The sequence below is a fragment of the Trichinella spiralis genome (assembly GCF_000181795.1).
Source record: "Trichinella spiralis strain ISS 195 chromosome Unknown Scfld9, whole genome shotgun sequence".
In the NCBI taxonomy this organism is placed as follows: Eukaryota; Metazoa; Nematoda; class Enoplea; order Trichinellida; family Trichinellidae; genus Trichinella; species Trichinella spiralis.
In genome coordinates, this window is record NW_003526948.1 from 1,687,684 (window position 1) to 1,702,238 (window position 14,555).

The following is a 14,555-nucleotide window of genomic DNA, read 5'->3' on the forward strand; positions in this document are numbered from 1 at the left end:
CAGATTTTGTACCAAAATTTACCATACAACGAATTTTGCATTAAAATTTCAGTAAGAAGAAATATCAGTTTCTAAAGTATCAAAAAATTAACAACATAGCTTCAGTTTTATATAGTGTATCTTAAGTTAAAAGAATAAATAAAAATTTTTGAATAATTTCTCAATGAAAAGCCGAAAGACTACTCAACAGTGAATGTTGTTTATTTGTCACCATAAGTTTAACCTGCACATTTTTAAATTTCATACTGTCGCCTAAGGTGCAGTCTTGAGCATTGTTCTACTAAATTCGGTTGAATACTGCGTTTCAAAATCGACAGCGTAGCATTTCCCGCCAACGGTTCCTTCTTTGATCTCATCTTTGTAAGTGTGATTTTTATTTTTTCTCATCAACATTGTCAACACATTATACGGCATGATCAACGTATAACTGAATTTCGAATGCTTGTTCTTTTTAACAACTCGGGCAGCACATGCATGTTTTTTATGTTTTTTTGAAAAAAGTTTCTCTTTATTTAATGTTCAGGTAATTATTAATAATTTTTTTAATTTTTAATTTAGTTTTATATTGCCGGGAGGGTCCAAGTTCATCATTTAAATATGCTCCAATATTATAGCACATTATTTTCTGCTATTTAAATTGAATAATTTTATTGCAGTGTTAATTGTCTCTTGTTGAAAATCATTTTTTTCTCTATTATCTCTTTGCTTATCTGTTCACGCTATTTTCTGTCTTATTTGTCGTCCGCAAGTTAATTGACTGTTGTCCAGTTCGAGGTTGTCCGTATTTTTTCCATTTCGCTCTAGTTTCGAATGAAACATATTTCATCTGTCATTATTTAAGTCATGCTGGAATTTAGCCTAAATTATGGAGGTTTTACCAGATGGGGATTGTTCTGATTATTTTCAAATAAGTGCTATCATCTTCAGGGAAGTCTGTAAAGTTTTAGTTTTTGGCACGTAAAAGCATCTTCTCATATGTAAATTATTCTAGTTTGGGTTTCTTTTGTTGTAGAAGCTTTTTTCTGATCCTGAATCAATTGATCGATAATATTAATATGTCATTATGTTAATTTCGTAGTATTATTGCAGTTATGTCTTCTTCAGTCTGCTTTCGCCTTATCTCACGGTTATGTGACGGTATTTCTTATAATCATTTTGGAGAAAGTATTGTAAATTTCAATGATTAGAAATTGAATCTTCTAAACGATTAGAATAACAAGTTCTTATTTTGTTGTGAAATTGTATCTTCCCTCAAATGTAGTGAACTGAGTCTACGTTTTCCACGAATTTTCATTGCTCGCCTTCTTGGTTTTGAATTTCAGTTTTATCCTACTCAGATTCGTTGATTGAATTTCGCATTATCACATTTTGAGCTTAAGTTGTTCCTCGATTTGTCTGTTGTCATACTGTAAGTGATTGTCAAGTTGAAGTTCGACAGTGGGATTCAAAATCCTTAATTGTTTGTCGGTTTTAGGTCTTTGAATTTATTTTTGTTTGTAGAAGTTGCAACAGAAGTTCAAACTGTGATTTTTACTTATTTCAAACCTAGCCGTTTTTTACTGTGTAATTGGTTTCGTTAGCTTAACTGTAAAATTGTATTTATCATATATATATATATATATACATTTTGGAAAACTTTTCATAATTTTAATCTTTTCTGCGTCCAAAGTGCACTTCATGTTGAAAGTTTCACATCAACACGTTTCTTGCCAATGGGAATATTCTTTTCCATGAAAGCATAACTTATTTATGTATATTTTGTTACGTTTGTCACTTTCTAAGTATGCGCAGCATTGCAATTATAAAATAGACTGCGATATTATGTTAGAATGAAATTTTGTTCTTTGACGAATGTTTTGTTTAACTGAATTTTTACCGATATGCAAATGAAAATGACCACTGCTGACCTGTGCATACTACTACTACTAATAATAATAATGTAATTATTATTAATCTTTTTGCAAAAATGGAAAGCAGTATAATTTGTCAAAAATTAGATTTTTTGTTGTTATTTGATTTCACCTTTTTCTAATTTTTTTACTTTCATATTTATCGATCGTTTCTGCCAAAGATTGACAGCAGGGAAATTTTCTGCTGTTCAGTTTGGGTTTGTCATTTTTCTTCAAGAATCAATTTATCTTCTTAGTCAAAGTCTGAGCGTGTTTTTGCAGCCGGATCAGTCTGGACTGCGATTTTTTTCCACTGAGTGGAAGAAATTGCATGCAGTATTGGTTAGTCGATTTGCTGTCGATGTTGGTTACATTTTCGAGGGAATGTTGTAGTTTTGTGCTTGAACATTCTATGAAACGAGTCAACCCTGTACGAGTGGTGAATAATGTTGTGAAAATTTAGTGGTTGTGTTTTGGGATGTAAAGTTTTTTTTCACGTATTTGTCGTATGTTATTGTCACTGATGCCAAGGTGATTTGAACGGTTGTCAAGTGTTTTTGTAAAAGTAGTTTTTTGAATAACATCGCCAAGTAGCATGTTGTTTGTGTGCAGAGGTTGCTAATTTGCCAGCTTTTGCATGTTGTATGCAACACCGTTGTCTCATTTTTCAGATTTAATCTATCGTTATTGTTATTATTGTTTCTTTTTTGTTAGATTTCAAACTTGCTTAAGTGCAATTGTGTGCGTTCGGTGGCGTGGCTTTTGGCAGCGTGAAAATTGTTGCTGAAGTATAACAACTGATTTTGTTTGGTTTGGCTTTGCATTTTTTTCTGAATCGCTTGCACGATTGCGTTGGTGAACAGGTCGCGTGCATTGTGTATCCACTTTGAGCGGTTCCAGCTACGCACTCAGACCACTGCGTTGACAGAATATATTGTAACTACTACTACTGATCGATAAGAAAGAGGAAGAAGGAAAAGCCGTCTAATCACTTTACCTATGCCTTCGAATTCGAAATCAAAGGGGCGTCGAAAAAATGGTAAGTGTTCAGTTTAGCTTTTGCCTTTGGCGCTTTGCTTGGGTTCTGCGACGGTCGTAGTTGAACCTTATAGCGTCGGTATTTCATACTGCACTGTTGCAGTGAGTACAGGTGAGGGAATCGACTGGACAATGAGGGATATTGTTTCTGTGTCAACCAAATAAATAAAAGCTTCGCGGATAAATGGGTTGAATTTATTATGCTCGGTCCAGCTTGTTGCACTATTATTGCATTTTGGTTTCATCGATCCGCAAACGGTGCTTCTGTTCATATCAGCATTATAAATTGGAAAGACAACACGAAGTCATTCATCATCAGTGAAACATTGTTCGTGCTCTGTTCCATTGTAAAAAATGCAAACGATGATCTTCGTCAGTTAATTCATAATTCATCTGCAAAGTGGTGGAAATTTTATTTTGATTGCTTTTTCATTTGCTCGACGTCGAGCTGATTTTCTGCACCACGAACTTATTCAAGTTTTTTATACAAAAACTAAATTTCCGTGATGATGAGTTTTGGTGGTTTGACGATTATTTGTTGCTTGTATTCTGTTGTCGCATTCAGTGCGCTCAGTTTGTAATTTCATGCAAAAGACGTGGCATGTGTAGTGTACTGTAGCGAGGTGACGTTCAGGTTTCAGTTAGTGGTTATACATTGGCCCGCGGAAATTGTAATAGTCGAGTCGATTTGGAACGTTGATCATTTCGACGAAACAATATTCTTCCCCGGTGGCAGTTGGCGGAGCGGAAACTACAATCATAGTTGTGGGCTTTTTTGGAAAAGAAGATGAAGCGTGTTATGCTTACGCGTACACTCACGCGTGTTTCAGATTGAACTTTTTTCTCTGCTCTAGAAGTGCCAGGCAAGTGGACTATAGTAAGCTACCTGTCTGGGTGGCTGGCTGAATGGCTGTCTGTCTGTCTGCCTGACTGGCTGGCTGCTTGACTGAGCGACTGGACGGCTTGCTAGAAGTGAGTTGCGCAAGCACGACGCACGTGAGGAAGTGCGATGGTGGAGTTCGGTGTGTACATGTTTTCAAACTCTGTCGACTAAAATCAACGATCATCATTTTTTCAGAATATATTTATCATCATCAACTTTTTTCAATATTTATTCTTTTCAGTTGTTCACAGTAATTAATCTTGTTGCTGATAACATCGCAGATGACGAAGATGATAGTGTAGATGTTTGATTTTGTTTTCTTTAAAAAAATATTTTATTTTGTTTTCGTTCATTTCAGAAGAGGAAAGTTGAAGCGAGTTATATATATATATATATATAATATCTGTGTGTGTGTGTGTGTGTGTGTGTTTTCAGTTGATAGAAATAAAGATAGAAATGCGTTTGTTTTAGGCGGCTTCGGAGGAGGTCGTCAATTTGCTGGTGGTACAGGAGGAAACTTGAACGATTCTAAGGACTTGAATTATACATTTGCTGGGCAACAACAGCAGATGTCGAACAAGCAGCAACAGCCAATGGACCGTGCCAACGGCGCCGGCTTGTACGGTCGGTTTTGCCCCACCGGCGCAAGCAGGAGTTACGGCGATACGGGATACCAGCAGCCGTTGAGCTTGAATGAAAACGACTTTCCATCGTTGTCGTCGAACAGGTCGATCAGTTACGGTGGGACGACCGGCCCGGCGCCTGGTCACCGCAATGCCGCTTCCGGGGGCCGTTTTTCTTCTTACAACCGAAATTGTAAAGTTCTCTTGGCATTAGCTGACGGATGAGGATGTTGTGTTTTTTTCTTACAAAAGCTACTTTTCAGCTTCGTCGCTTGGGTCGGGTTCGTCGAGACCACCTCACCACGTACAGCAACAAGAAAGTCAGCCTGAATTTCAAATTCAGAATGAAGATTTTCCAGCCCTGCCCGGCACACTGGATTCCAGTTCAACTGTAGTTGTAAGTTTGATATTCACGAATGAAGGAGGGGTGAAAATTGGTTGGGGCTTAGTAGTAAAGCAGTTAGCAAAAAAAAGTAGTAGCGAAATGAATAATAGGAAAGATCATCATCGTCAGATCAAGTTTCCTTTTTGGTTTTCGCATATTTGCAATGCAAAAACGATTATTTTTCCAACGTTGTTATGATTGTTTGTTTGAGAGAAGGGAAAATTCTTTTTTACTCAGCACAGCTTCAGATGTTGAACAAAAATTACCATTAGCATTGGTTTCTTTGTTTTGTATTTCAGTTGGGAAGTTTCGTCTGTTATTGACGGTTGTGTTGATTTGCTTTTTTTAAATTTTTTAAATTTGTTTAAAATGGTAGTGAAAATAATTGTTCCAGTGTTGAACCGGTACAACGGGTTTGTCGGCTGCGAAATCAGCTCAACCAACAGCGTTGCAGCCGGCGGCATGTGTAGAATGAACATTTTTTGCGTTGAAGTGTGTTTTAATTTTTCATATGACACTTTATGCAGTTGTGCTTTCATAACAACAACAACTAAAACAACAGTAAGCTGAGTTTTGCTTCTCGCGTATTTTTTTTCACTCGTCATTTCCTCCAATCCGTCCATCTATCCAACTAACCACACTATCTATGCATAGACGTGTAATCACACCTTGAATGCTTTTGCATAGAGATGCTTTTTGCTTTTCTTGAACTTTATTTTGTTTTTAATTGTTTTTTCTTAAATGTTTATTTGGCAATATTTGTTTGTTTGCCTGACGTCGATGCTAAATAATTAATTGGTTGTTGTTTTGAAGTGGGAGTTTTTTTTTACTTTTCACAATAAGCAAACGAACATAGAGTATTTAAGAAAGGAACGTGAAAGAAATTATTATTGTAGAGAAGGAGAGAAAAAAAAAGCTGCAGTACTACTCTTATTATCCTATGATTACTTTGAAGCGTGCTTGTTAATTATTTTTTATTGTTGTTTTTCTGCATTTTTTGTCATACATCGCAGACAGTCGAAAATAACTATTTAGCCAGTTATTAGCCAAGCAGGCGATGATGAGTAGATTTTTTTTCATACGATGAAGAGGGGTACATGCATGCTGGCTGAAAAAGCACTGTGATGAAAAGCGATCGGGTTGCTAGTTTCTGGTCGATCAGGTGCTATATATTTATATTTTTATTTATTTATTTTGGGCCATTTTACTGAGCTGAACATTTGTTTACCCTATGCTTTTGTTTTGAGCAGTTGAATTTCTGTTTCATTTTGTCTCAGCTGTTTTTCTCAACGGTGACAAGAGAAAATATTGTTGTTTGCCACAGTTGGTCAATTTTTACAATGACGTCATTATTAGGAATTTCAAATGTTACCTGACAGCTTTTGAATTTATAGACTTGATTGTTAATTGTTTAGGAAATTGTTTTCAAAAAAAGGAAAATAAGTAATAATCAGTTATTAATACTGAATATCGGTAAATAAATCACAGTCAGTCAAAAGACAGACAGACAATGAGAGTAGCAGACTTGTATTAGGTATTGATAATTGTTATTAGGTAGCATACCGGCTTGCACACTATCTTTGTGCAGCATGTGTGTGTGTATGTGTGTAGCTGTTTTCTGAGTAAATTCTATTGCTTGTTGTTGTTTGTCAGCCCGACCAACTGAGATTAATGTTTGAATTTTGTCGATTTCAGGAGACGTCCGGAAACGGCCCCATGCCTCCTCATCAAGGAGTATACTTGATGCCAGACGGTGAAAAAGTTTCCTCTAAATATCCAACGGTTAATAAAAAAACGAAGATTTTCTTTTCATTTTAGGTACAGTTACCGGCTTGCAAGTCGGTATGCTGCGAGATCATTTTGGTATGGGTGCGGCGGCGGTGTTTTTTCAAAAGCTGCCCACTATGGATGCAAATTTGGTCGCACTGTACGTCGGCGAAGATCTTACTCAGGTTGGCGTGGATTTGACTTCACGCGAGTAGGTTTTCATTATTCATTGATTTTATTGATTATTTGAAATAATATTTAAATTTTTTTGTCATATTTTTGTTTTTTGTGTTTCAGGCAGAACTTGTTTCCAAGCTTTGCGGGTTCGCTGGCGGATGGACCGTTGCCATGTCACAACATGGAAGGAGATATTCCAGAGGAATATCTTACTCATTCGAGAGTTTGTGAAAGGGTTTTGCCGGTGAAGTTGAATCGTTACAACGAAGATTTGCTGTTTTTTATGTTCTACACGTTTGTTGGCGAATCTTACCAAATTGGCGCCGCAGCTGAACTGTATGTATAAATAAAAAACAGATAATAAATAAATGAATAAATTACATTAAAAAAACAAAAGTATAAATGTGTGTGTGGGTGCGCGCCTACGTGCGCTCGCATGTAAAATTTAGTACTGTATTGGTGGCCTGGAAAAGAAATACTAGCAGAGTTGATGGTGTTTTACAGGTACCAACGGGATTGGCGCTATCACAAAGAAGAGCGCATTTGGTTAACGCGGGCACCTGGAATGGTTCCGACTGAAAAAAATGCCACTTATGAGCAGGGCTTGTATTACGTGTTTGATCCACTGCTGTGGCGTAAGGTAAGCTTCAGACTGACGAAGAATCCTTTTTTTTTCTTTCTTTAGTTTCTTTTTAAACAACATTGTCATCATGTTATCCTTTTATTTGTAACCCGCTTACATGATGCCTGCAGGTTGCGAGAGAAATGGTGCTTGAATACAGCAAGCTGGAGGATCGTCCATTGATAGAAGGATTTCCACAGCATATGTCTGTACCAGTAAATATGCCGCAGCAACAGCAGACGGCACAGCAGCAGCAACAACCAATGGCGGCACCTAAGCAGCCGCACATTCCAACGCCTCAGCAGCAACAACATCAACAACAGCAGCAGGCGCCGCATTTATTCATGAAACCGTCTTAAACTGTCAGGTCCTGTACATGTGGAAAGTTGCATACGAGTGTTTGTTTACTACTAGAATAAAGCTTGCCTTTTTGCAGTTTTTCTCCGTCGTATTGCCACACATTTTGGAAAGAGAAGTATTTATTTATATTCATCTATTTGCATGTTGTTAATCATACCGAACGTAATTTTTGACTCAGTGCAACTGTTGTGACTTATTGCAGAAATTATCGAAGACGAATGTTATTCCTTTTGGAAATTAAATAAAAAAAGAAGATAAATGTTGAAATTTTTTGAAGGCAAAAATGATGAAGTATGATTTTTACGTGCATGAAATTTCATTCATAAAACATGTGAGTATGAAGGTTTCTGAAACACATCGAAATTATGCATGTATAGAACAAATTCCCTGTCCGTGGTGAAGCATTCCTCTTATATAAAAAGCATTCTGCCGTGTTGCATTTCGGCCTCTTCCGCTGAACACCGGCACCGATTCGCCTCTGCTCTGACAGTTGCGCTTACGATTAAGCACCATTCTCTTCTTTAGCATATCTGCTGTTCTCTCACAGCAGGCGCCAGTTGACTGACTTGACTGGTGAAGCTAGCACGTCAGCCGGACCTGGTTAAGCTGGAATGGAATGTTTTGGTCATTGCGTCATTTCCAAGAATTGAGCTCCTAGGTCAACATCATGAGTTGCGTCACCCTGGACGTTGACCCACTTCTTTAGGATTTGCGCTTCATATTTGGTGCATACCGGGTTCCAATTCCTTCCGGAACAGTAACTTTATTGCCTATTTAATGCATACAGTGTTACAGTAATTGTTATTTCAAAATTTTAATGGCACATAATTTACAAACAGTTTATAAGCGCTAAAAATTATGAGAAGCAACATTCTTCAAGTTATATGAATCTCAATTTTTGCAACATCTAATCACGGACATCTTCGTCGTTCGGCTTCATACCAAGGGAGTGACTGTTTCTACATACATACATACATACATACATACATACATACATACATACATATATACAGTTAACAAACAGACGTTTAAATTAAAACAAAGATGTCAGAGTATTAACTAAATAATTTTACATCGCTAATCTGCATACTAAAACAGCTATACCTTGAATTTTCAGAAATACGTACCGTTCCTGAAGACTGGTTGGTGATTTCCCAAAAATACGGTTTCGCGCCTCCATGTAAGAAACCATACGTTCTTCAACTGTGGGATGTGCCAACTGCTTAAGCTGAGAAGTAGTCGGCTTTTCATTTGTAACTCGAGCGGCTCCGGTTGGACGCTTAAGTATTTGAATTTGTCGTTTTTCGTCTGATTGCTTACCAGGCAACCCGTTTCCATCTTTTTGAAGTAAGTGAGCTGTACTAAACGAATAACAAATTTAACGCAGGTTAAAATTTTCTTTTTTTATCCATCTGCTACGTATATCTATTAAAATGGCGTATTTCGGCCCATTTTCTTCAGAAAGTGGAATATCTAGCTTTATTTAAAAAATTTATGTACATTTACAAACAGAAGTTTATGTACTCCTAAATCTCATTACTCTATCTTTATACAATAATGCTTGAAACGGAATACAAAAGAACCCAACAGTTCGACTTTACATAGTTTTTTCAATTAATTTTTATACAATCATATAGAAAAAAAATTTAAATTATGTATTTCAAATTCATTATAATGCAACAATCCCAACATTCCAACTCCATCTTGTGGCAAAATCAAAATACGGATGCAATTTCAAGAACATAAATCAATTTATGTTTTATTTCATCAGTTGCAACGTTAATACTATTCATAAATGTGTGGTGGTGCCCTTTACAGACAGCACGTCCCGCTGTACGTGTAGTTAATAAAGGAAATATTTCTCATTATTTATCTAAAAAATGAAATAAATTACGCTTCCATCTTTTCGGACATCTCTTTCAGCTTTTTTCGACGACGAATCACCTGATCCAACCTTTTTCCTGTGTCATCTTCTTCCCATGTTTCAGCTACTTCTTCGGATGTCGCAGAGTGATGCATAATAATATAAGAAAAAGAACTTAAATAAATTAAAAAATCATTGACAGAAATATAAACACTTAATGTATTTTATGTCGTTAACACTTATTTTTAACGTGAAACGTTACTCTTAAACGTCGCAAATGCATAGAAAATGAAAGCCAAAAGATAAAAATAACCAATTTTGAAAAATCAGTAACCATAAAAACAAATAAACTCTAAATACAGGTGATATAAAATTATGAGATGCTATACCTTTCAAAACATTGTGGTGAATGCATATTATACACTCGAAAATAGAAAATGATGCTAATTCATTCAATTGTTGATTTATAACTACATTTTTGCATTTATAATTGATTATGACACATTTTGAAACGTTATAATACTACTTACATAACTCTGCTCAAGCTAATGTTGCAAACAAAAAAAATAATACTTTATCATACTGTAATACAGTATGATCAAATAAACAACAAGTTCAATTATGTTTATTTTAATGACAAAGTTGAAAAGATAGCTCATGTAAGATAAAATGAAATAAAATACCATCGTGTAATACCACCACTAGGCAATATATTGAAATGCTGAATTTTAGTGCATTCAGGATAGCAGCTTCGCTTAAACGTCTTGCTAATTTGATCGTAACGGCCGTAATTAATGTCATTATAAATTTTCAGATTTTACTTTGACTCTTTTTCTTAATCACATGAATGTCGACTATTCATACATAAACTAACCTGCGCATTTTCAAATTTTTTTATAATAAAAGTTTTTTAAGACTCTTTAGATACAACATAAAGGTCAATTTTATTTATAATCTTTGTTTCATGATATAGCATTATTTTGGAAATGAATTTTTAATATGATGGTTAATGATTGGATTTACTGTTGATTTTCTTTCCAATTATTATACTTGCACGTCAAAATATACACCATGCCTGATAAAAAAGAAACATGAATAGTTCTCTGGCCGTAGAAAAGATTTTCAATAATTACTGCTTTTTTGTTTCTAATCTCTGATTTTGCTTCACAACGTTGCATCTTTGCGTCCATCAGGCATTTGTTATCAAATGATATACTCTTGAATGGATAATGCTGTATCTTATACACAATATTTTTTAAGGTAAAATAGCATTGAGTTGAGAGACGGCATTCTGATTGCATGAGAATTGAATAAAAGTAAACAACATTTTTAATATAGTTGAATTCGCTATTTGATTTCAGGCAAAGCCTCTAGCTTCATTGGGTGTTTCACTCAGTGAGCTACATTTTAAATTATTGCAGGCTATCTTTGTGCGCCGACTGAATGATTATAACGTTTTCATTTGAAATGAGGACGTCCATCATTGAAACAGATTTGTTTTTCTTTTGTTCTTTTATTTATATTTCTTGAAAGCAATTCACCCCATGTTTCTTTATTCCGCTGTTGTTGTGTAGCTTTGTTTCAATTTAAAGTTTCTATGAAAGTGAAATATCGAGGCTTATGCGGCTATTGTCTTCGTCGTCAGCGATTTTTCACTGATGTGTGATATGTGGTGGTTTATATGTAAAATAAACTTTGCTGTTCATTCAAATTTAAGTGAGATTATTTATTTTTGACAGGTTGCACGTTTCAAAATTTCTTTGCAGCTGCTTGACAACGTAACTGAAAATAGATAGTGCATTTGTATTTTACTAGCTCAGCTGAATAATGGTGTGTCCATAATGTTCCAAATTTTGCGTCTAAGCTAAATTGAGGTTTGCTGAAGTTTTTGTCTTTTAAATATTTCATTATTACAGAAGTATATTGTAAATGTTTGATATATGTTAGACGTTACGATAGTTCAGGTTAATGCCCTTTCGAATGTAAATGTTGTATGCAGCATTATTGGGATTAAGTTAGAATTTACTTTTATAAACAAATAATAATTCTGCGTTGAGATTTGGTGTTGTTATGCTTGGTCGAGCGAAGCTGCTTGAGCGTTACTACGGGCTTGTTTGTTTATCTGATGTTAGTGGCACTATTGTCAGACAACATTCTCGAAGATCATTATTGAGTTGTGCCATAACTGATACCCGTATTTAATTACTGAAAAATATTCAATCTTTCCATTTGTTTTCGTTTAAGATACGGTTTGCGCATTTTCGGAAGCATGCAGTTAATAAAGAATCCGTTGTTTATTATATTTCAGAATTCGCCATTGATTTTAACGTCTAATTTGCAACTTTTACTATATGATAAAGTGAACATTTGGTTTAATGATTAGCATTTCTGTAGATATGAAGAATGACGTCAAGAAAGCGAAGTGACGGAACTCAACTGAAGTCAAAAAATAAGAGCGGTTTTCTTTAATACTGCGATTGTGATGCTTTGAAAAAATGAAGTTTTGCTTTGTTAAATTAACTGAACTATACTACACGGTTCAGATTTATATTAATGCAGTTTTCGCTTACTGACAGCAAAACTGATGTATGCAATTTCTTTCACGAATCACAGCAGATTCACATTTTCACTGGCTGATTTACGGCTGTTTTTATTTTTTAATGCATTCATTCATTTGTTCAGAGCTGCATCTTTTAATTGTTTTCATCATAAAGGTTTTCTGTTACGTTTGAAAATAGTTTGATCATGTATTTAATTTTATATTTGTTGTCATGTTCAAATTTTGCCAATTACTTCTTTATATTCTTTTTTTCATTTATATCTTTTAACATTAATTTAAAACTAAATCAACTAATTATGCGTTGCATATGTAGTAACAACGATGCAATGACGATTTGCACAATTAGTATAATATGTGATCGCCCAGAGTTGAAATTCATTACAATTGCTATGAAATTAAATGAATTCACAATTGATGTCAAATTATTGGGTTCATGCATAATATTTGTTTGAAACTTCATAGAAATCCACCTGTATGTACAATGGAAATTATTCCGGGCATTTCAGAAACTACGACGTATTGCAAAATAATTTTGTGTTTATAGCAAGCAATTTTATGCCAATTAAAGGTATGTGAATTTTCAATAACCCGCAATCCATTATTTTCTGAGAAATGTGATAAAGTTGCCAGTTGAGCATTTGGAGTTTATAAAAATAAAGACAGGCATATTGCACCCGAATAACTTTCCAATCTGATAATTTTGGACTATTCTTACATCTGAATTGCAATCAGTGAATAAATTCATTTCACAAAGGTTTTTAATTTTCAAAGTTTTTGTTACATTCATGAAAGTCAAGAACAATTCTGGTAAAAAAACAATTATTTATTGGGTAAAAAAACTAATAGTTTCCTAGTGAAAATTAATAAAATCATACAATATTCTCATTTATTTAACTTCCATTTTACATTCCTTTTTCTTTCGGCATGTTAAAAATCCTATTTTAAGTTTCACTTTTTTGTGTATATCTCAAGAAATACGCAATCACGAAAAGTCTGGATACGTTTATAGTAGTTAGCGAATAATTCTCAACCGATATATATTAATTGCCTAAACTTATCGGGTGAAAATTTGTTATCACAAACTGCAAACTTACATGTTCTGTAGATTTAGTTGTTTTTGCGAAAATCGGCGAAAAAGGTTTTTTCATTGTTCAGACTTTTTTTGATTTTTATAATTTCATATTGATAAAAGAAACTGTTTTCTAGAGATTCAACCCAACTACCCAGCAGATGTGGAATAAATGGGCTCCAAAGATGAAATATTGTCTTTCGTAACAAGTGCGAGTGCTTCCCATCTTTACCGGATACCCTGAGGAATACTCAACCGGGAACCGCCGGGCAATGTTCATTGCACTCTTCTTATCGTTTCTGAAAAATCGATGCCCATATATTGCATTTTCGGAGAAACATGTCTTTGTGGAAAACTGCAAAATTTCATGGGTTATAGACTTGGTCGTATTCGTGAAAATCAGTAAAAACTGTTTTGTCAAAATTTGCCCTTTTTCATTGATATAGTTTTATATTAAAAAACGATAGTGTTTTCGAGAGTTCTGGCTCCTCTCTTAATATGTTGGAAAGCTGCCAACCTGTTGCTTCCTCGAAACGCAAATAGCATGCGTGATTTTTAGCGAACGCAGCACTCTTGGCGTTTCATGTGGGTATGCATAAAAATTCACCAAGAACTATTATTACACCTAATATTAATACAATGATATACAATGGTAAATAATTCTCACATCTATATTGTCTGCAATCAATGAAATTGCGAAAATAAAATTTTTCAAATTAGAAGTCCTGTATTAGAAAAATGAATTTCAGGTACAAATGTTATTAGTAACGCGAACATTGTTTGGAGTATATAAGCCGTAAACTCTGCATAAATATAAATGGAATGGAATTAGACTCCGTATTATTAAGAAGTCAGTTTTTGTTGTGCTTTTCGTTGCTGCGACTAAAATCGTAACAGCACAGAACATTTTTGGCAATAACTCGACAAATACGGCTTCATAAAACGTAAGAACAGGTTTTTAGTGATTAATTTATTTTTTCTGATCAATTGAAATCATTTTCGCAAAAATTAAAAATTTTCGCCTTTTCAAAAAAGCAAGGCTATAGCCTTTGCTGTTTTAGCAATTTTTGATAGTAGGCTTTTGTCACAAATTTCGCTTTTTTTATTATAATTTGCAAATATCTGATAAATTAGAGGGTTATGGAAAGATCTACGGCAAATAAATGCGTACGTACTGAATAAATGGCCTCTAAAATTGCCCTCTGTCTATCTTAATACACAGGAAAGCCGTCCAACTGGAACTCCCGTTGAAAGGGATCTAGAGGGGTGGAATTTTGGCATGCGTGAACTTGTCGCCATTATAAGAGGTATTCATTCA

At 34.7% G+C, this 14,555-nt stretch overlaps 3 protein-coding genes across 3 annotated transcripts; 1 reads left to right on the forward strand and 2 right to left on the reverse strand.

The window, feature by feature from the left end:
* The first annotated feature begins 2,888 nt into the window (after positions 1–2,888).
* Positions 2,889–7,895, forward strand: Tsp_11683 (putative CCR4-NOT transcription complex subunit 2). Its single transcript, XM_003371428.1, has 8 exons — positions 2,889–2,928; positions 4,282–4,551; positions 4,697–4,830; positions 6,514–6,571; positions 6,637–6,796; positions 6,883–7,098; positions 7,267–7,402; positions 7,821–7,895. The coding sequence occupies exons 1-8, from the start codon at positions 2,889–2,891 to the stop codon at positions 7,893–7,895; spliced, it is 1,089 nt and encodes a 362-aa protein (XP_003371476.1).
* A 655-nt stretch (positions 7,896–8,550) lies between these two features.
* Tsp_11684 (conserved hypothetical protein) lies at positions 8,551–9,763 on the reverse strand. Its single transcript, XM_003371429.1, has 3 exons — positions 9,699–9,763; positions 8,872–9,105; positions 8,551–8,593 (listed from the first exon to the last, which is right to left on the reverse strand). The coding sequence occupies exons 1-3, from the start codon at positions 9,761–9,763 to the stop codon at positions 8,551–8,553; spliced, it is 342 nt and encodes a 113-aa protein (XP_003371477.1).
* Positions 9,764–13,370: 3,607 nt separating this feature from the next.
* Tsp_11685a (hypothetical protein) lies at positions 13,371–13,962 on the reverse strand (the record flags this gene model as incomplete). Its single annotated transcript, XM_003371430.1, has 2 exons — positions 13,371–13,592; positions 13,905–13,962. Coding segments are annotated over 2 exons (280 nt in total), but the record flags the coding sequence as incomplete, so codon positions are not given.
* Between the last annotated feature and the right edge of the window lie 593 nt (positions 13,963–14,555).

Excerpts from the sequence above, each read along its gene's own strand:
- Tsp_11683 (XM_003371428.1), top strand. The coding sequence starts at position 2,889 with ATGCCTTCGAATTCGAAATCAAAGGGGCGTCGAAAAAATG. Across the intron at positions 4,552-4,696 it reads GAACAGGTCGATCAGTTACG|CTTCGTCGCTTGGGTCGGGT; the intron begins GTGGGACGACCG and ends GCTACTTTTCAG. Across the intron at positions 7,403-7,820 it reads ATCCACTGCTGTGGCGTAAG|TTTTTCTCCGTCGTATTGCC; the intron begins GTAAGCTTCAGA and ends GCCTTTTTGCAG.
- Tsp_11684 (XM_003371429.1), bottom strand. The coding sequence starts at position 9,763 with ATGCATCACTCTGCGACATCCGAAGAAGTAGCTGAAACATGGGAAGAA. Across the intron at positions 9,106-9,698 it reads GAAGATGACACAGGAAAAAG|TACAGCTCACTTACTTCAAA; the intron begins GTTGGATCAGGT and ends TTATTCGTTTAG. Across the intron at positions 8,594-8,871 it reads CCAACCAGTCTTCAGGAACG|CGCTTATAAACTGTTTGTAA; the intron begins GTACGTATTTCT and ends CATAATTTTTAG.